At 51.0% G+C, this 27973-nt stretch overlaps 2 protein-coding genes across 3 annotated transcripts; one reads left to right on the forward strand and one right to left on the reverse strand.

Moving 5' to 3' along the window:
• Nucleotides 1-1534: 1534 nt before the first annotated feature.
• Nucleotides 1535-12189, reverse strand: CHADL (chondroadherin like). The gene is made up of 5 exons (XM_038387281.2): nucleotides 11991-12189; nucleotides 8580-8750; nucleotides 5988-7661; nucleotides 3611-3777; nucleotides 1535-2818 (listed from the first exon to the last, which is right to left on the reverse strand). The coding sequence occupies exons 2-5, from the start codon at nucleotides 8736-8738 to the stop codon at nucleotides 2581-2583; spliced, it is 2238 nt and encodes a 745-aa protein (XP_038243209.1). The 5' UTR covers nucleotides 8739-8750; nucleotides 11991-12189; the 3' UTR covers nucleotides 1535-2580.
• LOC119849908 (chondroadherin-like) lies at nucleotides 9594-27590 on the forward strand. 2 transcript variants are annotated; one of them, XM_043502289.1, is made up of 7 exons: nucleotides 9594-9810; nucleotides 13067-13212; nucleotides 16562-16755; nucleotides 19462-19585; nucleotides 21740-22185; nucleotides 22524-23122; nucleotides 24945-27590. In XM_043502289.1, the coding sequence occupies exons 5-7, from the start codon at nucleotides 21747-21749 to the stop codon at nucleotides 25809-25811; spliced, it is 1905 nt and encodes a 634-aa protein (XP_043358224.1). In that variant the 5' UTR covers nucleotides 9594-9810; nucleotides 13067-13212; nucleotides 16562-16755; nucleotides 19462-19585; nucleotides 21740-21746; the 3' UTR covers nucleotides 25812-27590. The 2 variants fall into 2 exon arrangements, with proteins under 2 accessions (XP_043358224.1, XP_038243215.1); XM_038387287.2 differs by lacking the exon at nucleotides 9594-9810 and having other exon boundaries at nucleotides 12657-13212.
• The last annotated feature ends 383 nt before the right edge of the window (nucleotides 27591-27973 follow it).

Here is a 27973-nt window from a genome sequence, read left to right on the forward strand (position 1 = left end):
CTCCCCCCTTCCTGACTGCCCCTCGGGAACCCCTGCCCCCATTCAACCCCCCTGTTCCCCACCCTCTGACTGCCCCAGCCCAATCCACATCCCCGCCCCTTGCCCACCAACCCCAAACTCCCCTGCCCTCTATCCAATCCCCCCGCTCCCTGCCCCCTTACTGCACAGCACAGAGCACCGGTGGCTGGCAGCGCTACAGCCACACTGCCCACAGCGTTGCGCCGTTGTAGTGTAGTAAATTGCTCTCCGTAACTGCTACCAGCAGCACATTCCTACGTGGAGCAGTTTAATACACGACACTGGCAGCATGGTGCACTGAGGCTGCAGGAGAGGGGGAACAGCCTCCCGGGCCAGGAGCTCAGGGGCTGGATGTGGCCCGCCGGCCGTAGTTTGCCCGCCTCTGGTGTAGGCTCTAAGCATTCTGTTGCTGTAAGCGAACTAGAGAATGAGCGCGTGTGCATACACACACACACACACAGCCTCAAGTCACTTACACAAACAGATGTGAAACGCTTTTGTTGTCTTGAGCAGCCCTCTGCCTCTTCCCTGGGGGAGTAGCCCTGTGATTCTTGCATGGCAAAAGGCAAACAGAGATAGCTAAGGAAGGGCATGTCTACATTACCCACTGGATCAACAGGCAGCGATCGATCCAGCAAGGGTCGATTTATCGCGTCTAGTCTAGAAGCAATAAATCAACTGCCGAGCACTCTCCCGTCGACTCCGGTTCTCCACCAGAACGAGGAGCGCAAGCGGAGTCGATGGGGGAGCGTCAACGGTCGAATTACCGCAGTGAAGACACCACGGTAAGTAGATCTAAGTACGTCGACTTCAGCTACATTATTCACATAGCTGAAGTTCTGTAACTTAAATCGATTCCTCCCGTCCCACCCAGTGTAGACCAGGCCGAAGTTTAGGTCCCTGCAGAATTCCTTGTAACCGATCAACACTTTCTTCAGTTCCCTAGAACATTTCAGTCTGCACGAACAAAGTCTAGAGTCAAATTATCAGCCGGTGTAAATCAGCATAACTCAAGGCCAGCTACACCAATATAAACCAGCCAAAGGTCTGGCCCTAGGTGTTGAAACAGTACATGAAACTTGGGGATGAGTTTGCCATTGCAAAGGATTGTGGGTAACTGACACCCCCCCAACAGGAAACTAGATGGCACCAATCCTTAAAGTCTTTCACTGCCTTTAAGTGTGTTTTGAAATGGGAGGGGGCAGAAGGAGAGGCGCTGAATACATCAAACTGCTGCCAGCACTGGAAAGGATCAGTGATACCTATATTATGGATAAATGTAGTTTCTCCAACAGCATGTAGCTAGTCACATTGGCACAGAGCCTTTCTTCCTGAAGGGGCAGCGGAGAGCATTGCCACCTTGCTCAACGTAGACCAGACACCAGCTAGTGTGCTGTGAGTGGGACCTAGGCGCTGCAGTGTGGCTTCCTCTTTTCTGGAGAGGGGAGATTCTGCAGCTCCTTCATGTAAAATAAAATAGGGGCTTTTCTGAACAAAAATAAATAATACACTCAGTACAGTAGCCCCCTGTGCTGTTTATTTTGAGGTTTAGATCCATACATTTTCTATTTGCTGCCGAAGTTTGTATTAATGACGCAGACCTGCAGGGTAGCAGTGTGAGGGGGAGATCTGGGGACTTGGGCAGGGAGACAGTTGGAGCTATTGACACTTGGGAAGGTGCAGGGGGCAGTTGGGGATTGTGGGATACGTACATTTGCTGGACTTTTCTTCTGAAACCTTCAGCAGTGGAACAGCTAGCAGTGTTGACATTTCAATAGTTATCTCAAGGTTTGAGACCTGACACTCCATTGAGATCAATGGGGTGTGTTTCACCCCCCAAAGCTATTGTTCCAGGGTCTCTGCAGACTCACAAAGTCAATACTGTATGTGTTACACTTGGTTTGTGTTTCCAGTGTTACCTGCTCAACCAGGCGGGCTAGAAATGTATTGGTTTTGACTGAAAGCTCCAATTCTGCAGCAAGGGCTGGCCACTGAATCAGAGATGACATGAAACCCTGTCTGTGGACAGCAGATTGTTCCCCCACCACTAAAAATCAGCCACTTCTGGGGTGAAACATAATGCACAGCAGCACTACACAGCACCTTAGAGCAGGAAGAGAACAATAACATGTTCCACTGAAACTGCAAGAGGAACTTAGGGAGGCAAAATGGAATTGTTCAAGCTACAATTTGGCACAGAAGCGGGGGGGGCAGGAGGGGATGCTCCCTCATGAAAAGCACCATAGGATTGTCAGAAGGAACTCCCACATCTGCTTTTTCCTCTCAATGCGATTTCCTCTTTGAATTCCCTCCCCCTGCAACACACACTGCACACATACATCCCTTCCAGCCCCCATCCCGCCAGAACCCCGGAGCTCAGTCTCCCATAGCTGCAGTCAGATTTGCTCCTTTCTGCTGTGCAATGGAAATCTCACTGCAATGTAGATAAAAGTCCATTAAAGCTTCTCTCTCACTAAGCTGCTTCCTACTAGCTAGTCAAGTGCCTCCACAGCCACAGACTGCTGATAGACACTTCAGCCGCTGCAATGTGGCCACTCCCTCTTATGCTTTGCTCTTCTTGGTGCCTCTGGCTTGGGCTTTTCCTGACCTCTTTTCCTTGCTGGGATTTCTTTCTGCTTTGATTTTGGCCTTGACTTTGTCTGGATGGGCCCTTCTGGCTTTCTCCATACCCCAGCCTGGGCAGCTTTTGAAGACAGCAGAAAGCTTCACCTTCTGCCCACGGACTTCTGCAGGGGACCCACAGGTGGCTCCCACGCGCAGGTTCAGTTTGTCAATCCATCTGAAAATGGGGCAAGAGACAGAGGAAGGAGACGAGAAAAACTCCAGGTGGACTTAGCAAATTACAGGCACAAATGGCTGTGCTGGCAAACCAGGGCATTTGCTCTCTGTTAACAAGTTCAAAGGGAGTTTGGGGCTGGCTTGACAGCCCTGGAGAGTGATGCCCTCTGTGTTCCCCTGGAACGGGGACAGCTCAGGCAGGGTACTTCAGTCTCCCCACATGCGCAAACAGTTTGGAAAGTTTTAACACCCCAAAAAGGCACTTGTGTAGAATAAGAATCGCAGCTGCAGTCACCCCAGCCAGGACATATTTCAAGGGTCCTGAAACCTCACACTTCAGGGTATAAGGTGAGCAGCCACTGAGGTCATGAAGAAATACATGCCAGGCTACAGCACAATGAGGTGCATTATGTGGCGTTTACACCTCCCTTGGAAGCATCAAGTGTTGGGAATTGGGTGAGACAGGCAACCAGAGGACCTATGGTCTTTTCTGATCTGCCAGTTCCTTTGCTTTTCCTCTTTGCCCTCATTTGCCCATATGCCTCAGTAATACTGTGGAGCGCTCCCCTCTAGGCAGGAGGGCCCAGATCCTCAATGGTATTTAGGCACCTAAGTCCCATGGATTTCAATGTTCCCATGGATTAGCCTCCCTGCTAAGACTGGCAGCAAGTTGGTGCCTGTTGCAATGATATTTTTAGTGGCATGAACACCTCCCTGGCAGAAACTGAGCAGAGATCCACACCCTCCTATCAGTCAGACACTGCCAGGCTGCTGGACCTAAGCAGTGACTCACCTGCGCAGTGGAAGGAGCTGGCAGTCGCAGTGGAAGGGGATGTCTCTCAGATTGATGACCTCCAGCCCTGTGAAGCTGCACAAGTCAGGCACGTTATGCATGTTGTTGTTGTCCAGGTACAGACTCTTCATCCTGGGACCCAGACCAGCAAAGGCCCTTGAGGAAAGCTGCAAATGATGAGATGGGGCTGATGAGTCAAAGGAAAACAGCCGTGGATGATTTTAATAGGGAGTTAAATATCTGCATGCACTTTCTGATTGTATGTATGTGTGTGTGTGTGTGTGTTAAACAGCTTTCATTTGGTCCTATCTCTACTGTGAATGGGGCTTGTGTTACTGTCACTTTGTATCAGTACTTCCCAGCAGGCAGTTCAGTTTGATGACATAATTTGAGACAAAGGAAGAGCGGGAGCTCATTGTGAGAGAAGCAGATACTTTCAAAGTTACTGTGTAAAGTGAGTTCTCTGTCTTTATTGGTTAATGTAATTGTGGTACTGAATATTTAGTGCTAAATATTAATTCCCTTAAATAGCTCTGAAAGCCTCTACCTCCTTCATATATTGAAATGTTGCACTTTGTGTCTCTTAAGTAACCTGCATCAGACTCAAGTTGGCAGTGTCCTATTTAATTTAGCATTATTTTCTGGACTGTAAACTCTTTGGAGCAGGGAATTTCACCTGTTCTGTGTTTGAAAGTGCAGGGTAAATATATATATATAAATATGTGCAATTGTTAATAGCTATATTTAACACCCTTTTTCAATTTGATATTTTGTTCTTTTTGGCAACTGAATGTGTTACGCTTAGTGTAGCTTTTCACTTTGACTCAGGTGTTCCTTTAACTAATGGTAAGGCACTGAACTGAGCAGATTGTAGGGGCTTTTTCAATCCCTGGTTAGCTGATTTTCATCTTATTTTTTATCTCAGTTTAAACAGGCCCCAGTCCAACAAAGCATGTAAGCATGTGCTTAACTTTAAGCATATGAGCAGTGCCATTTTCAAGGTTGCTACTCGTATTTAAGTGCTTAGGTGGGTCAGAGCCATAGAGTACATGATTTCTACTTGCAAGACTTTGTGGATCCAATTCCCCATTTTAATTTAATCCCTGTGGCAGAGGTTGTCAGCTTCTGTGACAGTCACAAAGGGAAAAACCCACTCCACTTTCCCACCTCTGGTTTTCAGGTTCGGTTCAGTCCCTCATGCTCAGGATGGTCTCTAGATTCCAGGAGCACCTCAATGACCTCCATTCCTGCAGCACTTCCTTTGAGAGGCTGTGAAAACCAGCAGTGAGAATTCTGGGGTCACGCATAAAGTGGGATTCGGCACAAGTAGCTGAACAAGGGTTTCATGCTATGAAAAACTAATGAGACCCCTTTACTTTACATAACCAGTTTGGGTTTCATTTTGGGGACCCCAGAATATACCCACATTTCCATTGAAAGAGAAAGAAGAATTTGGCAGGGACATGTTCCACTTTCTTCTCTACAAGCAAGAGAAACTCTGGGCTCTGCGCTGGTCTCATTCTGGGTTTTGTGCGTAAAACCGATCAGGGTGGTTGAATGGCCAGGCAATCTCCCTGGACCCAAGTTTGGCGCTCTCCTTCCCCAGGGCTGGGAGTTGCCATGAAAGCAATGTGCGAGGCCCCAAATGCAGCCTTGTTGAGTCTGAAAGGAGCCTTGGCTGGCAGGAGAATGGTGGCAATTTGGGGTGCTTGAGAGGAGAGAGAAACAGGTGAGTAGCAGCTGGGAATCCCTCAGAATTGCTCTTCACAGGACACGAAGAAATATTGACAAATTGGAGGAAAGAGAAATATCAATTATTAGGACCCTGGGTGGGAGGAGCTTAGGGCAGGATCTACAGCCCATTGAAAGAAAAAGGAATCTTTCTATAGACTATCAATTTCTATTGGATTTAGCTCAAGTCCTTAATGAGGACAAATTAAAGAAACAAAGAGCCTGTAACCTGGCTGGGCAATGACGTGGGGGGGATCTGGCACCTGTGAAAGGTGCAATTGCCAAGGAGGGGGAGAGAGGGACTGTTTAAGGCAGGCTGAGGGGGCATAATCATGAGGAGTAACAGGATGAAACTGAACAACGGTGCAATTCAGGCTAAATATCGGGAAGCTTTTCTTCCAAGAGAGGTCTGAGGCTGAGCAATCGTCTCCCAAGGGAAGTGGTGCAAGCCCCAGTGTTGGGGCCATTGCCTTGGGTTGGAAGCCCCTTCATTTGGTCCAGACGAAACACTGGAACATGCTGCAGGGAAGTGCTCTGCAGTGGGAGCAGGGAGGAGAGGTAACTGAACAGTAACTTGTATAGTAGGATTCAGCTTTAGCAGGCTGGGGCACTCGCCCATCTCTCTCCCTCCCTCCCTCCCTCTCACCTGTTCTAGCCCCATATTATCCAGATACAGGTGCAGCAGGGACCTGGCTACTGGGAGGAAGGCTCCATCCCCAATATACTTGATGGGATTCTTGGACAGCTTCAGCTCACTAAGGACAGGCAAACCCTGGAGGGACCCGGTGGGCACTTCCTGCAAAAGGTTCTCATCCAGGTGCAGCTTCTCTAGCCTCTTGGCGGGGCTCAGGGCCCTGGGAGACACACTAGTGATGCGGTTCCCACTCAGGTAGACCCAGTGTAGCTGCCGTGCCCCAGCCAGGTCATCGTCTGACAGCTGGCTGATGGAGTTATGCTGCAAGTGGAGGGAGAAGAGGTTGGGCAGGCAGCTGAAGGCCCTGGTGGGCATCTGAGTGAACCTGTTGCGGTCCAGGTACAGGTAGCTCAGCTGGGGAGCTCCATCAAAGGCAGCAGCATCTATGGCAGCGATGTTGTTGTTAGACAGGTAGAGGTAGACCAGCTTCTTTAAGCCCTGGAAGGCACCCAGCTGCAGCTCTGTGATTTTGCAGTTTTGCAGGTGGAGTGAGACCAGCTTCTTCAAGCCGGGGAAGGATCCCTTGGGTATGGAATGGAACTCATTTTGGCGCAGGTCCAGGAGCTGGGTGTTGCCAGGGAACCCCTTGGGGATCTTCCGGAGGCCTCTGTTCTCGCAGTTGCTGTGTTGGAAATCAGGGGAGCAGGCGCAGCCTTTTGGACACCTCGTCTTAGCATCTCCCTCTGGCTCCCTCCTGCGGGTGGCTGGGCTGGGGAGCTGCTCCTTGTCCAGGGCATGGCCCCCACATTTCATATCAATGGACCTCAGCGACTCCAGCTGCTCACCCCTGAAGGCACCAGGACCTGCACATGGCACGTCGGCCTGGACCCTCGCTTTCTCCATCCACTCTTTGAAGGGCCGCATGTAGCAAGTGCAAACTACGGGGTTCCCTGTTAAGTTGATTTTCTTCAGGTGGGCGGCTTCTGTCAGCGGCTGCAGCACCTGCAGTTGGTTGTTGTGGAGGTCGACTACGTGCAGCAAGGGGCTCTTCACAAAGGCTTTGTGTGAGACATCCTGCAGGGCCATGTTGTCCAAGAACAGCTGTTTCAGTGAAGCCATCTCAATGGCCTCCTCGCCGATGTAGGTGACAGGGTTGTGTCCCAGGTCCAGCCGTGTGGTATCTGACAGCCTCGACAGGGCCTCTGTGGGTAGGGACTGCAGTTCGTTGTGGTCCAGGCTCAACCTCCTCAGGGTAGGCAACCCAGCAAAGGCCTCCGTGGCTATGACATGAAGTGCATTATGGGACAGGCGGAGCCACTTGATCAGCTGCAGACCCTGGAAGACCATATCTGGCAGGTAGACCAGGAAGTTCTCACCAAGGTTGAGGAAATTGAGGAAGCCCAGTTGGCTGAAAGCCCCTGACTTTATCTCTTCTATGCGGTTCTTCTCCAGGATGAGCTGCTGAAGAGAAGACAGCCCATCCAGGGACTCCTGGTAGATGAAGGCTATACTGTTGGAAGCCAGGTTGAGGTAGATCAGTCGTCCTAGTCCCCTGAAAGCCCCTTCCTCAATACTCTCCACGTTGCATCGCTGCAGGTTTAAGTGGGTGAGGTATGGGATAGGGAGGAAAGCTCCTACAGGGATGACTTTTATGTTGTTGCCCCAGAGATCCAGTTTTTGGGTGACCTGTTGATTACACAAGCATCAGTTTCTGAAGATGGAATCCACAACCTCTCCTACCCTTCTGCAGCAGAGTGACTGGCTGTCCCAGTCCTCCCTGCAGTCGTTATTACTGTGATCTGGCCAGATCTCACAAGCAGGCTTATGCCTGGTCAGTACTTAGAATAGACACTTCCCAGAGGACCTCCAGTCTGCTGCAGAAAGCTGAGTTGGGGTCTCAATAGTGACTGTTTGTCCTGCTGAACCAGACTTCCTGCAGTGTGGCAATCGCTAGCATCCTACGTGAGCCTTAGTTCAGTACTGACTCAGAGGGGAAAGTGTCTCCTACCCCAACAACACCTTCCTGCAGCCATCTGGGTTTCCTTTGTTTCCTTATTTCACCATCTGACTCTGCTTTAGCTTTTAAGGCCTGTAACAACCACTACCTCTTAGGGGCCTGATTGTGTATTGCCCAGAAAATATTGTAACGGTTTTTTTGTCTTGATCAGATGAGTTATTTTTATGCTGTTATTCGGTAGAAGAGCTGACCCTGGGCAGACCAGCTCATCTTTCAAACTGCCCTGCATGTGGACCAAACCCCACCCTACCCCCTTCAGATTTTCATATCAACGGCATTGAAAGGCTGCGAGGTTACTGCACAAATCTTTTGGAAACCCAGATATCTGCACGAAGTGAACCACACCTGCCTGCATCTTGTTCCGCCTCCTCTCCCCTGTCCTACAGCAGCCTGTGTGGCTCCATGCTGTGCCGGGAGAGAGAGGATCAGACTGGGTGCCCAGATGCCCCGGGGGTGAGGAGCATTGTGACAGGCCGCGATGGTGGTGGCAGCGGTGGCAAGTGTGTGTGTGGGGGGGCAGTTTAAGAGCACTTTGTGCTGTGTTTGCCTCTGTCTCCTCCCTTCTCACGCTGTGCCCAGTGACTGACCTGTGGGATGGTGATGGGCACCTCCGTGAGGTTCTTGTTCAGGCACATGACGTGATGCTTTATGTTATCGCAGATGCAGATCTGTGGGCAGCGCTCGGCAGCCGCTCTCCTGACTTGGAAGAGAGCTGACATCAGGAGGAGGCCCAGGGAACCCCACATCCTGGAGAGCAGCTGCAGGGGTGAGAGAGAGAAAGGGAAGAGGCACCCCAGTCAGACAGAGACGTGCATTCCCACAGTGCGTCTCGTCCCCACGGACCCTAAACACTCTGCAGGCTGCATCTCTTGGGATTGAGGTGGATTGTGGCAGCATCTTTCACGGTGCATTGCAATGCTACAGCCCCTTTGAGAGGCAGGGAAGGGGATAATGTGACCAAGGGAAAGTGCAGCGGGAAGTTTAGATTACTTAGGTATGAACCTAGTTTTAAGCATGTGAGTTGTCCCATTGAACTCAATGGGAGCTGGATTAATTCTGTTTCCATTCTTGAACTCAAGGGGTTGGAGCTACTACTCACATGCTGAAAGCTAAGCACATGCTTACGTGCTTCACTGGATCAGGGCTTTAGAGGACAGAGCAACATCGGCTAAATCACCAGTACCTCCTCCTGCAACATTTGGACTTTCCTTGGAGGTTTCCTTTCCAAGTACGGACCAGGTCCAACCTGCTTCAGTTTGTGAGATCAGATATAATCTCACTCCAAGGCAGAGTGGCTAAAGGACAACACCGGTGCTGCCAGAAAAGGAGTGGAGAGCATTATGCAGACACAAGAGCATGTGCTAATGTGAATGTGACAACACGCATTACTGTTGCCATATATCCCAAGAGAAGGAGGGTCCCGTAGGACTCTGCGGTAACTCATCGCCATTCTGAGGGAATCATGCTAGCAATAGCACTGCTCCAGTGCATCCTTGTTTGTACCGCAACTTCCAGTTGGTAGCTGAGTGCTTTACAAATGCTAATTAGCTTAGCCTCACACCACACTTGGTAGGCAGATCTGTAATGTCTCCTCATTTTACAGAGGGGTAACATCATCATTATTTATTTTATTTTATTTTTTATTTTCAAGTGCCCCAAATGTGCAAGGTACTTCCCCATAACAAGTAAAAGGGAAGGTCCCTGCTCTAGTGAGTTTGCAATCTGTATTGGAGAGGACACACCAAGGGAGGGATCAGAAGAAGGCAACAACGGGAGGTGAACATGTCAGGAGGACAAGGTTTTCCATAATAAGATCAGGTGGTTTGGAAGTGAGGTGTGGACCCATCTGGATGGCTCATCCAAACTGATTCTGTGTTTGGTTTGTTACTTCCACCTTGTTTCCCCATAGACTTTCTGGCAGAAATGGGTTCTTAGGAAAGGCTTGGATGAGGTGAAAGGAGGCGAGCTTGGCAACTGTGTTGTGGGGAGTGCCCCAGTCATAAGGGTCAGCAGGGAAGAAGTAATGGGGATGGAGGTGTTTGTGAGAGGCTGGCCGCACTGGCAAAGCAGGTTGGATGTGGAGGTGGGAAATGCGGGAGGAGACCATGTCTGAGAGGCCGGGCTTAGGAGCAAAGACAAGAAATTTGTATTTGATGTTCAGGGTGGTGGGAAGCCAGTGAAGTGATGCAGTGGGAGGTGATGTGGTTGGAGCAATTAGTGAGAGAGAGGTGGTTTTGGCAGCAGCATTTTCAAATGGATCAGAAGTGGTTAAGGTTGATTGACCGAAGAGGGCTGAGGACAAGTGACTTGATCCTCAGGGCAGAAAGGAAAGTGCTGTGTATTTGAAATATTGTGATGGAATGAGAGACAGGAATAAGTAATGGCCTGGATATGTGGGGAGAAGGAGAGACAGGAGCCACAGATGTTATCCAGGTTATGGGCCAGGATGATGCAAGAGATGGTGGTCAGGTCAGCTGTAACCTGGAACAAAGTCAGTGAAGATGTTTGGCAGGGGAGACTGTAAGCTTGTTTTGGGCCATGCTGAACTTGAATTGACAGTGAACTGCCCAAGAGGAGCTGTTGGACAGTCAGTGAGAGAGCAGTCCAGAGCAGAAAACTATATCTGAAAGTCATCAGCACATAGGTGTCAGCTAAACCTCTGCAAACAGATGAGGTCACCCAGTGATGGGATAGAGAGGGTGAAGAGGAGAGGACCCAAGATGAAGCGCTAGGGAACATCCATAGAGAAGTGGGAAAGGAGGGGGGGAAGAGCCACCAGATATGCAGAAGGAGAACCAAGTGAGGTGAGAGTCACAGGTCGATGACAGCAGAAAGGTCAAGGAGGATGAGGATGGAGGATAGGCTTGAGATGAAGCCAGGAAGAAGCCACTAGAGACGTTGGAGAGATGAGAAGTAAGGCCTGGAAAGGTTTAAATGACTCTCCTGAGGTCACAGAGTCAGTGGCAAAGCAGCCTGAGGACTCAGGGGCCTCACTCTCGGCCCTGAGCCTGCCCAGAGCCCCGTCCATTCTGCCGTGAGTAACGCAGGTCAGGAAGAAGCCATGGCTTCATGAGGCAGTGAATCCGCTCTGAGTGCTGGAGACGTGGCACACCCTGGGCCAAGGCCTTCGAGCTGCTGTTTTAGCGAATTAGTGTAAGCTAAGAATGTGGCTAGAAGCAAAATGGGCAGCGTTAGCAAAGGCTCTTTGAATGGTCGGTGGAGTGGCAAAAATGTATGTGGGAGAGTCCAGAGCTGGGGGAGGGGGTGGGGGGAATCTCATGGGGGAGAATAACAAATGTCAGCGTTCACAGCTCCGTCTGCAGCAGGGCTCCCACTATTGCAAACCCCAATGGAGCTGAGCCAAGCGTAGACTAGGCCCACACTGGTGAGTCTCCTGAGCCAAGGTCAGCGCCGGCTTTCCATCCACTGTTATGTTAATGCACTTCCCTTCTGCCCTTCTGTGTCAATCCTGTGCTCCCACAAACAGCACTGCTGAGCCTGTCCTCCAGCACTCCTGGCTATTCCACACCTGGAGATCCTACTCACTCTGCTAGTGTGCCTCACTCCTGGCCTGCAGCATCGCCTGCCCTGGGCCCCATATGGCACTGCCCCTCCTGGCCGCCCTGCAACAGCCCCAGCTATCCCAGCCCCGGGCCCCACACAGCCCTGCTGGCTCACCTCAGCGCTGAGCAGTGGCACCCATCCCAGACTCCACTCACACACACAGGGAGTGCGATCCTCGTTTGCTCCTTGGCTTATCCCAGTCCTGGGTTCTGCCGATACAGCTCAGTCCTGACCTGCAGCCTTTCCGGTCACTGAATGCCCAGGGAGCGCTCAGCATGCTGCTTGTGCAGTGTGGACAAACCCTCAGTACCAGGAGCTGCATTAAGGTCCTTGAAATCATTTGGGCTTAATATGTGAAAGTGCGCTGCTGTCACAGCAGTGAGAGGCTGCAACCCAGCCTCCTCTTCCCCCTGCCCAAGCCCCCAACAACTTACCCAGCTGCTTCCTCCTGTTTGCACAAGGCAGATCCTTCCCCAGGAAAGCACGGCTAGGGTGACGCGAAACTGAGGAAAATGAAGATGGGAATGGCAAAGAAAAAGGGACTGAAATCCTTTCACCCAGCAGCTACCAGAGTCCTGTGAATTCTCCTGGTGGGAGTGGGTGGGTGTGGTTTACTTTACTCCCAGAAATGAGAGCTGAATGGAGTGTTGTGTTACTTTCCCAGCCTGGCTTATGCTCACACAGAGCTGGTGGGGGGAGAGGAATGGTCGGGGGGAAGAAGCAAAACTAAAGTGAAGCACAGCCTTTGGGAAAGCAGCAACTAAGCAGATGCATCCCTCTGTATTTACTGGGAAAGCCTTTGGTAGAGGAAGGGCTGTGGAATTTAAACCCCTTGTCTTGACTGTCACCATGCCATTAAAAGTAATATCTGTGTTAGAGCTAGACTGACTCCCTTCCCCCATGCCCCTCCTCACCCCTCTCTGTGTATACATGTGTGCAGACAAATGATACCTAATCTAAAATATAGACATTACATGAAAATAAATAAAAACCCACTGCTCGCTAATCCAGCATGAGGGTTTACCTCTGAAATGCACATAGATTAAATATTAGCAGCTCCATTATAACTAACTAGTTTAGCCATTTTGTGCACATGTATATATTTGTATTACTATAGACTTAATGCTTTCTTATATATATAATGCTTTCTTTTAAGTCTATAGTAATAGAAATTACTGGTATGTGCTGAGTGACAGTGGCTGTAGGAAACAGGTTTCTGAATGTCCCGACTGTTTTGCATTTAAAATCCAACCCTAATGCTGTGTTCATTTATTTTATTAAAGGAAGTGTCTGTGTCTCTGTGTGCGTGTGTGGTGTTTTTGCTTTGCAGAGAGAGTTGGGAGGATGGATGGGTAGTTTTGCACCCACTGCTTTCTTTCACGACGGGAGTTTCAGCTTCTCTGACGTGATGATGTCCTCTATGGAATCTGTGTGAGGACCCACTGCCTAGCGAGAGCTTAAGAACATAACTCTGCCATCTTTTTTTGTTTCTTTCTTTTAAATCTTCCAGGGCCCTGATCCAGTGACTTGCTGAAAAACTGATATTCTCTGATTCCAGTGGAAGTTGCTTGTTCTCTGCACTTCTCGGGAACAGGCCATTAGTTTGCAGAGTTTTAGCTGTCATCCCATTGTGCTGCTCAGACTCCTGCCAGTCAGGTACAATGCCCTGGATTATTCAGTTGGTGGAGAATTTGCATTTAAGCTTTTTTCAGAAGAATGTTGAAATGTAATTTTCATAAAGGAAAATGCTGATTTCTCACTAGCAAATGTCTAGGCTGTTTAAGTCCCTGATCCTCCTTAATGGATGCATTAGCATGTACCCCTGTGCTGTTATGGCGTCACATTGACGTCAGTGGGATTCTTTGTGGGTGCAGGAGTCCCCAGAGTCCAAGCAATCCCACATTGAGAGGCAGGGCTAGTGCATCTATTTGCAGGATCAGGGGTCTACCTCTGGTGCCACACCCTAGTCTGTCTGAATGAACATCAGCACTGCGTCTTCTGGACCAGACTCTGGTTCCTAGGCTTGTGTGAGTGAGGACTTGCTGGAGGGGAGATGCTTCAACTCTCTGGGTAGGCTTCTTGCTCAATGCGCCCCATGAGTTTTGTAAGGAGAGTGAGGAAGGCAAACATGTAGCTGTGGTCACCTGAAAGGGGGGCTGTCTTTCTAACAGGAGCGCAAAGTACTGCTCTGTGGGGATTATTTAAACATTCACGTGACCACAGCGTGCAGAGCCAGATGTTGTGATCATCGGTTAGACAACATCTGCAATAGAACTCTTGGCTCCGGAAGCGCAGACCTCTCTGCCTGCGAATCAGAAGGCGGCAATACCATTATCTCAAGGCCTGATACTGCTCCCATCTGGGCCCAGTGAGGGCAGGGTTGGGCTCTTGGTCACGAGCTGGACCAGCTAGTGGGCCCCATTGTTGCACGTCTTCCTCACCTGAGTGGTCCCACTGACTCAGATATGGCTGTTTGTGTAAGAGCTGCAGGAGCAGGCTCAATGTTTAGTGCCTGATTGCCCCGGAGATTTGGACTGTGCACATTGTATTGTTATTGTAGGGTTGCTCAGATTTTGGATCACACTGGTTTGTGGCTGGGTACGGAGTTTTAATTGTCTTGCTGGGCCAGACTCCATCTGACAGATCCTCGGGAAAGGATTGTCCTTGAACCAGTGCATGGAATGGCTGAGCTAAAACTTCGCTCTGTTTGAATTGAACAACAAAAAGCCGCGTTGCAGAGGGACGGGGCAGAGGCTGCCCTGAATACATTCAGCAGCAAACGCTGGGCCGCTGGGCAGCGGGACACAGGAAAGAGAAACACAGGAAACTTGTTTTTAATGTAAATGTTATGTGTGCTGGGGAGAGGAGGGTGGAATTTTCCACTGTGCAGTGGAGTCTCTCCTTCCTGTGCACACAGCGGCAAGTGGGGTGAAGGGAGGAGGATTTCTGTGCAGGGAGGAGAGACACAAGACTGTGGCCTTTTCTGTCCTCCTCGCAGACCTCAGCCTTGGAGGGCCTACCCCTCCTTGCTTTCCCAATGACACTGGCTTCTTTGTGTGGGTTGGATGGCTGCAGGAGCCAGCCGGTGCTGTTGCTATTGCTCTTTGATCCAAGCAAAATGGGAGAGGCTAGTGCTAAACGTTAGACCTGTGTCCTTCTAAGCGACACATGCCCCAACCTACCTGCCCCTGTGACCTCTGCCCTACGGGAGTAGCCCTCACTCGGCAAGCCGCCCCTTTGGCTTCGCTAGGACTCCTTGTGTGAATGAGGCTGTTGCAGGATCAGACCCTTTGTTTTGAAAAGGAAAGGTGGCCAGGTTAAAGCTGGATTAATCCTTCCTTTGAGAGTGGGGGCAGAGATGCCTTGTGATTGCTCAGCAGCTTAAAACCAGCTTTTGGGGGGGACGGAATAACCGTTTAGGTCTCCGGTTCTGAGCCAGCCACAGGTCAGTAGAGCCCCAAACTTGCTGCTTTCCTGTGGCAGTTCAAGGGCCCTTGTGTGTGGAGGGCTCAGGTTAATTTCTAGTAGGACAGGGATCAAATCGGGCTGTCACCTTTTTGAAAGTTTGCTTCAGGACAATTCCATGATACAGACCGTATTCAGGGACCCAGTGGCTGCCTGTTCTCCAGCCCCCTCACCACAACCGCCTAGAGACACCAGATTCCACAAGATGGGAATCCAAGTAATTTCCTGCCTGAATTATTGCAGATGCTGACACCAGCACAGTCGTATCATCTGTGTGCACTTCACCAGGTAGATGTACCGTCACAAATACAGTTTCAGAAAGGGAAGCATCTGTTCTGCAGTATCAAGCAGGGAGCAAACCAAGCCAGTCAGCTAAACAGATGTCAGATTGGAAAAAATAAGCTCCATCTACAACCTGTCCGCTTGTGATACCAAACTAAGATGCCATTTGCAGGAGATTGTGGAAACCTTCATAATGTGATTCTCTTGCCTCTGATATGAAATTGTTAACAACACTGTTGACAGTCAAATGATCGTTATGAGGCTTCAGAGCATACACCCTATTGAGATGATGGGGGCAGCTGATATTTCTCTCAGGTCTGATGTTAGGAAGGCATTGCTGCCTCAATTCATATCCAGTCTGACTTCACTTTTTAAGCTTAGGTTCTACAGCACATGATGTAACCTCCAGGGGAAGGTACCAGTTTGTGAAGCTGCTATGAGCCAGACCGGAGATTTCGGAAACCACATTTCACGCAAAGCCTCAACAAACTCAGACGTGCTCCCAGCAGGAGAAAACGCCAGAGGCAAGGAGTTGGCTATGGACACCTCTCTGCTCCCCCGTGCCCACAAGTTTCACGATATGGACAAAGAGCCAAAACTTTTGGACTTGGTGGGACATCACAGGAGCAATGTGTGTACTGGGGTGTGGCCATTTCAGGCTTTAAAGACAGGGACCAGCACCTTGGTTTTCACTTGGCAGAGCACAGGCTGCCAGTGCAGGGATCAGAGCACAGGTGTAATATGCTCTTGCCAGTCTGTCCTACCTCACCAGTAGGCAAGTCAAATTTGGCACGACCAAAGGTGCCAGATGGCCTTAAGACCATCACTGACCTTGAGAGGTTAGCCCCAGGGAAAGCACAGCAGCAGCAGTGCAGCCTGAAGGTAGCAGAGGCCTGGATGGCGAGGCTCAGAGATGAGAAGAGAGGATGCTATCTCTTGGGCTGGTGGAAGCCGGCCCGGAATACGCTTTCAGAATCAGCCACAGAACCCAGTTTGGTGTGATCCGCACAGGCCAGTTAACCACGTTCTCGTTTGCTCCAGGGGCAAGTGAAGGAGCCAGGTTAGAAAATGGTTTCCAAACCTGGCTTGTTTCCTAATGCAGAGAGGGACAAAGGGCCTGAAGGAGGGCCAGGCAGGGTCAGGTGTTTCAAACGCTGATGCATGCTGGGTTCCAAACTTTGTGGCTGTATTTTTTTTTTTTTTTTTTTTTTTGGTGCCTCTACTTTCTCCAGCTCATCTGTATCCTTTCTCCCTGCAGACAATAGGAGGAAACAACTCATGTCCTAGCACTGCTTCCTCTGTCAGGTTATGTGACTTGTTGGATGCATTTGAGCTGGAAGGGGGAAGAGTCACCAGGACAATCACTCCACAGCGCATGGGGTGTTTGGAGAAGGGCTAAAGCACTGGCGCTGCACAGCAAATACCCCCCAGCAGAGCCGCCTTCCAGGACAGGTAAGGGAGATGGAAAGCGCCAGCGATGTTGAGTGTCTTTGTCAAGGAAGGGGTAGGGGGAGCCAGGGTAGAGCTGATGAGAAATGCTTTGCATTTGGAAATAGCTGCTGCAAATGGGTTATTTTGCTACGTTCACTGATTTGGAAAAAACAGTGAAAACGTAGAGCAAGTACTTCTAGCAGAAAGTAAGCGAAATTGGAGGCTAGATGGGAGCATGAATATGCAGCCCCAAAGGAAATCGTTCCTACACTATTAGTAGTCACTTATAGATAAGCCTGGAGCTTCACAGAAGAACAGAACTGCCCCATAGAGCTTGCAGTAATACAGGAGACAAACTCAGAACAAACAAACAAAACAGACTCACACCCAAAGAGGGGGTGGGGGAGAGACACATCCTGGGTCTAATCTGCTGACCCAGTGGGAGTTTCCCAGGTAGAGTGGCTACAGGATCAGGTTCCCAGGTTAAAAAGAGAAAGCAGATGGGGAGAGAGCCGCATGTTGGGGAAGAGTGAGAGAGACAACATCTGGAGGAGGAAGAGGGGATTGGTACGAGGGAGTGATGCTCAGCAGAGGTAGATGGGGAGAGGTGCTGGGCGGCGACATGCAGAGTGTGGAGAGGGGGAAAGTGCACAGACTGCCGCTGATGGGCAAGGTGCAGAGCGATGAGAGCCAGAAGATTAGCCAGTTTAGAGCTGGCTGTGCCCTACAGGCAGAACAGGGACATCTTCGGGGCCGTGAAACGTTGAGCACCTCTGTGCGCGTGGCTGTAGTGCAGGGTGGGGCCACACTCTGGCTGGCCGTGGCCTCAGTGCCCCCCTGGCCCGTGTTTCTCAGATGGACACCTTGGTCTCCTCGCCCCAGGGAGCTGCACGCAGGGTCACCAGCGCAAAATAGAAAGGGGATATTGTTTTTTTCTTTTTCATCGTGTCCACAGCCTGGCCCCTAGGACTGAGCAAACAGCCTCCGCTCATCACATGCGGCCTCACGTGGAGAAGGGCTGGCAAGTGAGAAAGAGAGAGAGTAACTAGCGACTCCTTTTTCCCCGCTTACTTTGAGCTTGTCAGGGCAGAGGGCTGCTACACATTAACTCCGCCACCCTACTTCTGTTACCAAGACAGAAAGAGACGGCAGCGAGATTCCATGGGACAGGGCAGAACTAACTCTACAGGCAGCAGCAGTTACAGTATATTGAAACTGAAAGGGGGGGTTGTCCCTGCACCAGCTAAGGAGGAGGGGGGAGTTCTCCCTCTGATATAGTCAGGGGGGGTAGCTCTGCATCCCCCTATACTTTAACCCCTGCACCCAAGGGGCACAATCATCACTCTGGCTAAGGGCTGTCTGCAGTCAAGAATGGTGGCTTCTTTTAGGTATGATCTTTTTATTCTACACTAAATAAAACAGAACATAATAGGAAAAGAACAAGCTGTGATGGTGGTTTGCACCATCATAAAGTCTGGTGGCTTACTGCAAAGCACAGAGCATGTATCAAATGGGGCCCGGGTGTCAGTGATGCTGGTGTGAGTCCAGAGTAACTCCACAGATATTGGTGGCATAACTGCAAACTGGTGTAACTAACACCAGAATCTGGCACATGGGGCACTGCAGCCGTGTTTAGGAATCTGGATGTCCTTGGTGTGCATATAGAGACCCATTGGAGGGTGTGAGATGACCATCCTAGGGCATCAGTTTCCTATCAGTTCAAGCAGCTAAATCCAGTGATGAGTAAAGGGCTGCTGGGGAGGGGAGGAGAGATGATCTCAGACACCCCGTTCTTGCAGGATTATATTGCTGATGCCTCGGAGTGGTTAGTGGTGCAGGGAGAGAAGTGATTTGATCAGGAACATCATCCTGAGGTCCCCTGTTTGTTTCCCCTCCCAGGAACCTCCAGCTCCAGTGAGTTCAGGTTACAGTTCCGACCATGATAATGGTTCTACCAGCTCCTCCCTCAGCACCCTGGGCATTGCTCTGCTCTCCCTGCCATGCTCACCTGGGCGAGGGATTCTGCCAGTCAGGACTGCGTCAGCAGTGTAGAATCCACCCGCTCTGCTCCAGCGACTCCGACTCTGCAGGGCCCAGCAGGGCAAAGCCTGGCAGCAGCTGGGACATGGAGCTATCCAGCTAGAAGGGGCCATGTTCCAGCGTAGAATCCCCTGTAGCCACACCTTAACCAAGGAAATCGGGGCGGGGAGATCGCAGGGCTGCGTTTCCTGCTGGTCAGATCGCCGAGTCAGTGTTTTTCTAGAAGTCCGTTTTGTCATGAGTGAACAAAAGGAGGAAGCCCAGGCTCTCGGCCGTTCCTGTTCACTCCCTCGGCTTTGGGCTACACAAACTTGATTCAGGAGGAGACGGGAGAGAGAGTGTCCTCCTGCCATGGAGGAGAAGGAAAGGGAGCAAGACCAGGGCAGAGAGAACTGGGAGGAAAGCAAGAGGAGCAGTCAGAGAGACAGTGGGGGCCAGATCCTTTGGTGGTGTAAAGCTGTTGCCTTCCAGGTAGGAAGGCGGATTGACACCGCCTGAGTCTCTAGCCCTGGGAGTGGGAGGGAATCCAGAGGGAGAGGAGGAAGTAGAGTGGAATGGAAATCAGAGGGCAGAGGCACATGGAGGCAGAACGGGGTGAGGAGAAGGCAGAACAGCGAAAGATAAAGCTACCCAACCGTAGAGCTGATCTGACTGACCGTACTCCTCTTTCACCTGTCGCCCTGGCAGGAAGGATGATGTTGGTATGAACTGGTGAAAATCCATTGACAGCCAAAGCCAGACCTGGTGATTATTCCAGACCACTTGAAGCCCTAGAAACCCTCCAAACTTTTGGAACAAAATATCATCAGAGGTGAGAAGCCTAATTCCCTGCTCTCCCAAAGTGGAAGCCCAGAGCAGTAAGTGTCGGCCACCGCGTTGATTTCTGGAATGCCCCTGGTCTGCCCGATTCCGGGCAGCAGAAATGAAATTTGAGTCTCCTCTCCGGCACAGCAGTGTCCCCTGGGAGGGCTCAGGGCAACTGGGAGTCAACCCTGGATCTTCCTCATGGCAGGGTAGAAACCAGTTTGGGCATAGGGCCTGCTCTGGGATAGGAGAGTAGGAATCAAAGCCAGGTCTGCTGCGTGGCACAGAGTTGATCCCTAGGGGCGGTGAGGTGACCAGCTTCTATTCAGAACATTTCAGGAGAAAATGACAGAGGAGGAGAACAACCTGGATGTATTGGTTGATCACAGGGTGACTATGAGCCACCAGTGTGATGTGGCCAAGAAAAAGGCTAATGCAGTCCTAGGATGCATCAGACGAGGTATTTCTAGTAGAGACAGGGAAGTGTTACTGCCATTATACAAGGCACTGGTGAGACCTCACCTTGAATACTGTGTGCAGTTCTGGTCTCCCATGTTTAAGAAGGCTGAATTCAAACTGGAACAGGTGCAGAGAAGAGCTACTAGGATGATCCGAGGAACAGAAAAGCTACCTTATGAGAGAAGACTTTGAGCTTGGCTTGTTTAGTCTAACCAAATGAAAGCTGAGCGGAGATATGACTGCTCTCTATAAATACATCAGAGGGATACACACCAGGGAGGGAGCGGAGTTACTTACGTTAAGGGCCAATGCTGGCATAAGCATAAATGGATATAAACTGGCCATCAATAAGTTTAGGCTTGAAATTAGATGGAGGTTTCTAACAATCAGAGGAATGATGTTCTGGAATAGCCTTCTGAGGGGAGCAGTGGGGGCAAAAAACCTAATTAGCTTCAACACCGAGCTTGATAAGTGTGTGGAGGAATGGTATGATGAGATTGCCTACAATGGCATATGGCCCAGTTGTATCTGCCATTGTAAATATCCCCAACGACCAGTGATGGGACGCTAAATGGGAGGGCTCTGAGTTACTACAGAGAATTATTTCCTAGGTGTCTGGCTGGTGAATCTTGCCCATATGCTCAGAGTCTACCTAATAACCATATTTGGATTCAGGAAGGAATTTTCCCCCAGGTCAGATTGGCAGAAACCCTGTGGAGGTTTTCACCTTCCTCTGCAGAGTAATGATGGATTCTCTGTAACTTGAAGTCTTTAAATCATGATTTGAGGACTTCAGTAGCTCATCCAGAGGCTAAGGATCAGTCTATTACAGGAGTGAATGGGGTGAGCTTTTGTGGCCTGCAATGTGCAGGAGGTCAGACTAGATGATCATGATGGTCCCTTCTGGCCTTAAAGTCTATGAGTCTATGACACTATAGCAGCTGCTTACACAGCACAGTGTGTCCTTAGACTGTGGCACCGGAAACCATCTGGTCCTGGCCACGGTTGGAGGCAGGATACCAGACAGGATGGAGCAATGGTCTGATCTGGTTTCAGCAGTTCCTTTGTTCCTATGGGTCTGCCACATAGAAATGTAAGACTAGAAGGGAGCTTGAGAGGTCATCTAGTGCAGCCCCCTGCACTGAGGCAGGGCCCCCACAGGACTTCGTCACATGCAGCTGGTAGCAGATGAGCCATGTTACTGGTTCTGAGAACTTCATTCTCTGCTAGCTCTTGGTAACAGAAACATATTAATAAAGTGGTGGGAATCCAGAGAAGATGATCTAAAATCCATAAAGGGGCTACAGGAAATGACCTAAGGGAAAATTTAAAATAACAGTATTCCTGTAGCTCAGCCAAAGCGGAATGAGATGACAAGCACATAGACTGTCAGTGGGATAAAAACAAAAGGGCTAAGAAGAACTGTTCAGATTGATTCAAAGGTTTATTAAACTTGAAGTGATAGGAGCACGTTGGCTGCATTATATTACATCTCCTAACAGTGAGATCTGCTGGGCTATGGAATAGTCCTCTGTGGACAGTGGGTAATTTAAGAGTGGTCTGGAAAAATTCCCTGGAGAATATAGCATAGGGAAGGACAGTCTCAGGGAGGTGTGGACAAGATGTGATCTATCCTGTTCCCAGGCCTTTTAGAATATGTATGAATCTGTTTCACTCGCTGCCTGCCTTGTCTTGCAAACAGAGACGCTATGTCGAGGCTCTGGATTATGGTCCTTGTTCTACTGTGGATTCCAGTCATGGCCATCACACAGCTCCCAGGCAACGCCCAGTGCCCTGTGAACTGCTCCTGCTTCTTCTCCCAGTGGTTTGTCCGGTGTCCCAATGCCAGCTTATCCTCTCTTCCCCCTGGTATTCCCAATGCCACCGTGGAGCTCGACCTACAGCATAACCAGTTCAGCACCCTCTCAGCAGGCTTCTTCCCAGAGCTGGCTGAGATCAGCAGCATTTACCTCGGCAGCAGTGGCATCCACCGGATTGAGCCTGGGGCTTTTCAGGGAGTCAAGAATCTGTACCATCTCCACCTGGACAACAACCTCCTGGAGCAGGTCCCAGAGGGTGTCTTTGAGAATCTGACAAATCTGATCTTCCTGCACCTGGAGCACAACCAGATTGCTCACCTCCCGCCAGGTATTTCTGGATGGATAGGCCCCCAGCACCACTATGAGCCGGCTAACTGAGCAACCAGCATTACCAGCCCCACACCTCTTTTCTACTAAGTCCTGTCCCAAGCTGTCGGTTTCCTGAAGACCCCATACTGCTGAGAGGATGGGGGCCAGAACTGCCACAGACGGGTCCTGCATGTCCATGATACCGAGTCAGCACCTCCTTCTACCCAGGGGAAAATGGGAGGGGGTAACTCAGGGCCGGGGGAGAGGAGGGGCCTCATGATCAGAGATTATTGAAGCACAGAACATTTGATATTGGCTTGACCTGGATGGGGGTCTCTCTCTCTCTCTCTCTCTCAGGTGGGTTCTCTTCCCTGAAGCAGCTCAGTGTCCTGGATCTGAGTAACAACCTGCTGCTGGAGATCTCCGAACAAGCCCTTCACGGCCTCCCGCAGCTGCGTCGGCTCTACCTGAGCGCGAACCATATTACCAATGTGTCCAGCAAAGCCCTCCCAGGCAGCCTGCGGGCTCTCAGCCTAGATGGGAACCAGCTGGCGAGCGTGCCCACAGCCATCCGTGCCTCTCCCATGCTCTCCACTTTGCAGCTGAGTGGTAACCCCATCCAGAAGCTGACATCTCTCTCCTTTGGGAGGAGGCTTCGCTCCTTAAGGCAGCTGTTCCTGGACAGCCTGGCCCTGGAGAAGATCACCTCCTTGGCTTTCACCAGGCTCCGCTGGCTGGAGCTGCTGAGCCTGAGGAACAACAGCCTGGAGTCGCTCCCGCCCCTGTCCTCCCTGAGGTCGCTCTCCACTCTGTATCTGACTGGGAACAACTGGCGCTGCGACTGTAACCTGATCTGGCTCCGCACCTGGCAGAAGAAGGTGCTCCGGAAAGAACGCAGCCCCGTGGAATGCAGCTCCCCGGGGGCGCTACAGGGACAGCTCCTGGTGGACATAGAGGTAATTGCCTGTGATTCCAGAATACATGAAAGTGGTGGGCTGGGGCCGGGACGCACAGGATTTCCAGCCCAAGTCTCTCCCCCCTTCGATCCCAAGGGCTGGGAGTGCTGCGAAGGGAACCATTGTTTATGGCACCAATACTTTAAAAGGGAGAGGACCGATGTAACCAATGCCCTTGCAGATCTCACGGCAGGGTGAGGCCTGGCCAGTATGTGGATGGGACACGGACAGTTCCATGCGCTGCAGACAACAGACAGTTACTTAAATAACTCACACACGCCCCATTCCCCTAAGGAGCTGAAACTTGGTCCTTTAGCTTGAAAACACAGGCCCCTTCCACAGAGTTGAAGATCTCCCCTGGTTGCAGCTGATAGCAGTTCCATGATCCTTGGGGCTGTGAGATAGCCACTCCAGGGCACGGCCCCCACAGTGCTGCCTGCTGGGAGGTAGTGCTTTTGGGTGGAGGGGCTGGGGAGGTCACAGAAAATCAGAAAGCAATTGGGATGTGTGTTAATAGGTAGGCCTGGCAGGGCATTCATGTGTTTCAGTGGTTGGGGTGGGGTGGAAATCAGGAAGGTGCATACAGGGCGGGTTTGGCAGCTGGTGAAGGGAAGAAAGAAGCAGATGCACACTCTATTTACTGTGTTTTTTGTCTTCATTTCCTCCTTTTCTCCTCCGCTCAGACCCTCTCTCTCCCCCTCCTCTCTTTCCTGCTTTCCTGCCCTCCCTAGCTCTTGTGGGGAGCAGCCAGGGCTGCTGGGTTAGGGTGTGGCTGCAGAGGCCATCCTGCAGTGCAGAAGGCACTGGGTGTCAGTGCTCAGAGCTGGCCGCAGCTTATGGCAGGCTCTGGTTCCCACTTTATGTGAGGCGTGAATAAAAATAATAGAATTGTTCAAATACAAGCTCATGTTGGCTCTTCCCTTCCTATCTCCCACTTCCTCTCTCTGCCACACCCTTCTTCATCCTGTCACATTCACTCTCAGCCTGACCCTCCCCTCACACCTCTCCTTCTGTGTCATGCATCTGCTGTTCACCTGAAGTGCAGGGGAGGCGGACAGCACACAGACACCTCTCCTGGTATCTGCCTCTGCCTGGGGGAAGCTGGACCACAGCCGTTCAACCTGCTGTCAGCTTTCCCAGCTCAGTTGGCTGGTGGTCTCCTTAGGGGACCAGAGTTGTTTACAGAAACAGGACAAAATGCCACTGGCAGGTTGGAACAGGCCCTGGAAACTGAGCCAGTCCTGGTTCCGAGATATGTGGTCACCTGAAAACGGAGCCACACTGACATTCTTGCCCATAAAAGACCCCCGGACTGATTGTGTAAGAGGTATTAGCTTATATCAGAGGGGTAGCTGTGTTAGTCTGTACCCATAAAAACAATGAGGCGTCTGGTGGCACCTTAAAGACTAACAGATTTATTTGTTAGTCACTCCATGCATCTGAAGAAGTGGGGTTTTTTACCCACAAAATCTTATGCCCAAATAAATCTGTTAGTCTTTAAGGTGCCACCAGACTCCTCATTGTTTTTGCGGTATTAGCTTGGTATCCTGGGACAATTCTAACCTGGGTAATTTATATCCTTCCAGTCTCACCAATTCCCCCACTACAGTTTTAACTGGATCAGGCATTCTCCACTTCCTAAACCCCTCAAAATAATCTCCCACCCGTCTGGGATTGAGGTGCAGGATGGCTGGGCTGTTCCCTCCCAGAAGCCTCTGCCTGTCAGTGGGGAGGAGTTATCCCTGCTGGTGCTTCATCCAGGCCCTAAAGAAATAGAAGAGCCAATTCTCTCTCATGTGAGTTTTTTTCCCCCCTTGCCCAGTTACAGAAGCTGACTTGTCCACCTTTTGGGACAGACTCCACCACCCTCAGCCCCTCTGAGAACATGAATACTCTCACGGCCATTGCTCTGTCCAGAGACATACCTCTTCCACGGGCTGCTACCACAGCTACCACCACGACCTCCACCGCCCTGATCACTACAAGGAGGCTCCCCAGCTCCACCATGCACTCAGCTACCTCCCTTCACCATGTGCTGGATAGGTGGGACCCATGCTTGGCCGATCACATCAGCAGCGTCAGCATCAGAACGAAGGGTGACACTTCGCTGGTGGTTGCCTGGGCTTTCTCCGGTGACCACGACCAGTTTGAGGTGCGGTACACAGCTGGCCAAGATGAGCAGGTGCTGCGGGTGGCGGGAGGGTTGGCCGAGGTGACGCTCCACGATCTCCGTGTGGGGACTGAGTACAGAGTCTGTGTCATCCCCCAGAATGAGAATCTGCTGGAGTGCCAGGCCCCTGCCGCCTGGCAGTGCAAAGCAGAGCGCACTGCCAGCCTTCCTAGTGATGCACAGCCCGTGCACGCCCCGCTCGGCCACAGCCACTCAGCTGTGGGCTTCGGTGTTGCTGTCGCTCTCCTAGCACTCGCAGCACTGGCCCTGGCCGTCACCTACAGGCTGCGGACGCGGCCGATCCAATTCCAGCGCTACTATGATGAAGATGGGTCACCCCTTCATCGCAGGAGCAGCAACCAAGCCAAGATGACCACAGACCCAGTTGACGAGAGCATGGAGGATGAGGACTGGCACAGTTATGCGACAGCTGCCAGCCGGTGTCCAGAGGAGAGAGTAGATTGCACCGTGTCTGCCCCACCCAGGCTCACATCCACTCCCACATATGTGACTCTGTGATTCTAACTGCTCCCCGGCATCCCATGGCTGAGCAGGAATTGCCCAATGGTGTCTGCCGCTCACCCACAGAGCCCTGAGGAGTAAACCAGACAGTTCTGTATCCACCCCTTGTGACTGACATGGACAATAAAGCAGAGCCATAGAAAGCTGAGATGGGAAAAGCCTGTGGCTTAGGGCCCCTTTTATCCAACCCAGTCCATGCCCTCCCCCCCCCCAAGACTCCCAAGGGAGGGTCGTGCACAGCCTCTTGCCTCACATAGTTTTGAGAAGCGGGATCTCCATTGGGGCACCCATGTGATTCACAAAGCCTTTCACAGCCAGGGGTGATGTAGAAAGGCAGGGTTGGTGACTGGTTTCCATTTGACAGGCAACTTCTACATGGCTGGGGGGTTGCTATTTATAGCAAAGCTGGACTGGAACTCTTAGGAGAACATGCTTTTGGAGTCAGTTCCTCCTCCCTGGGGATTGTTTGCAGCTTCTGCCACCCCCATCCAAAAAAGCAGCTCTCTCTCTCGCTGTTTTGGCTTGTAGTTTTGCACCTGTGGGGGGTGGGGTGAACAGAAGAAGGACCCAGAGAAGGGGGAAGGCAGAAAAGATGTTTGCAGCTCAAGTTTGACCAGAGCTGAGGCCTAGTGAAGGCCAGGAGGGAGCCACAGGAGCAGAGAAGGAATTTGCACCAGGCCGACCTAGCCCCTGTGAAAGGCTGGGGAGGGGAGCCGGATGCTACGCGATGGGGGGAGCAAGGAAGGAACTGTGTTTCTGGTGCAGTACAGGGCTCAGGTCAGTTGGTGCATCTAAAACCCTGACACCGTGGAGGATGTGAATTCCCAGCCAAACAAGCCGTTCAAAGCTGACAGTCACTGTCCTTTGTTGGTAGCATTTAACCTTCCCACACACCCAGCCCCGCCGCTGTCTTGGTGCAGGTGTTTGAATGTTCCATTTTGTCCAAAATAAAGGTGGGGGTGGGGAGGCTTTAAATGCATTGCTTCCAAGCTAAAAAATAAATAAATCTTATTTTCCATTCTGTGCTTTGAAGGGTGCTCATTACCTGGGGCAAAGGCCCCCCTCTCTCACTCAGCACGAATGCCTTCTTTCAACCAAGGCTTCTTCCTAAAGCAGCTGGAGGGGCACGCAGAACACTGGAAAATACTGACCTTGCTCTGCGCTCCTCGCTGCCATGGCTGTTTACACTGGGCAGTGGCCTGGCCCACACATTTCATTCTCACTCTTGAACAGCATTCGAGCCTCTTGCAGACTCTATGCCACTTCTGATTGCATTGGACTTGCCCCCGGCCCATGAGGTGTAGGAGGCTGGGGCATAATCTCCCAAGCAAAGTGGTGAAGGCCTTTATAGCACATTTCATTTCCAAAGCACCTAAGCAACATTCTTCCTTCCTCCTGCCCACCTGCACTGCGTTACTAACCCTTGACAAATGGGGAAAATGAGGCAGATGGTGAGTGGCTTGCTCAGTGCCACAAAGCAAATGGGTGTAGCACTCTGAAACAATGTGGGGCAGACAGACAAGGTGTCATGTTATTTCATCTTTACTCTCCATTAATCTATAAACAAACAGGACAAAACCCTCATCATTCATCTCCCCTTTGTCTACAGGCAAAGTCCTGGTCTTTTTCTACTCGCCACTCCCTCCTCCCTTCAGAAAGAAGTGACGTATCACCCACCTGGGCTCCTGGAGAGCACTGTGGCCTAAATGATATACCTCTGCCTTCTCTCTGTGGTATGCTTGATTTGCTGGGCTAATAAAGCACACAGTAAAACCATTTCATACAGCTGTGTGGCTCATCTGTTGTTAGATGAGCGGGTCGCAAGAACAGCTGGTTAGACAGAGTTTGGAACTGGTGAGGGGAAACAGACACTCTCCACTCCAGGGCACCAGTTGGATGCATTAGTAGTGTCCAAAAGGTGCAACTGGATGAGACTCAGCAGCAGCCTCGCGAGAGTGAGTGGCCGTAAGAATAACCATAGGAATCAGATCAATGCTCTGTCAAGCCCAGTATCCTGTCTTCTGACAGCCGCTGGTGCCAGTTGCTTTGGAAGGAGCGAACAGACCAGGGCAATTTATCATCCCTTGTCATCCAGTCCTAGCATCTAGCGGTCAGAGGTTTAGGGCCACCCAGAGCATGGAGTTGCATCCCTGCCTATC

Source organism: Dermochelys coriacea, chromosome 1, assembly GCF_009764565.3.
Source record: "Dermochelys coriacea isolate rDerCor1 chromosome 1, rDerCor1.pri.v4, whole genome shotgun sequence".
NCBI lineage: Eukaryota > Metazoa > Chordata > Testudines > Dermochelyidae > Dermochelys > Dermochelys coriacea.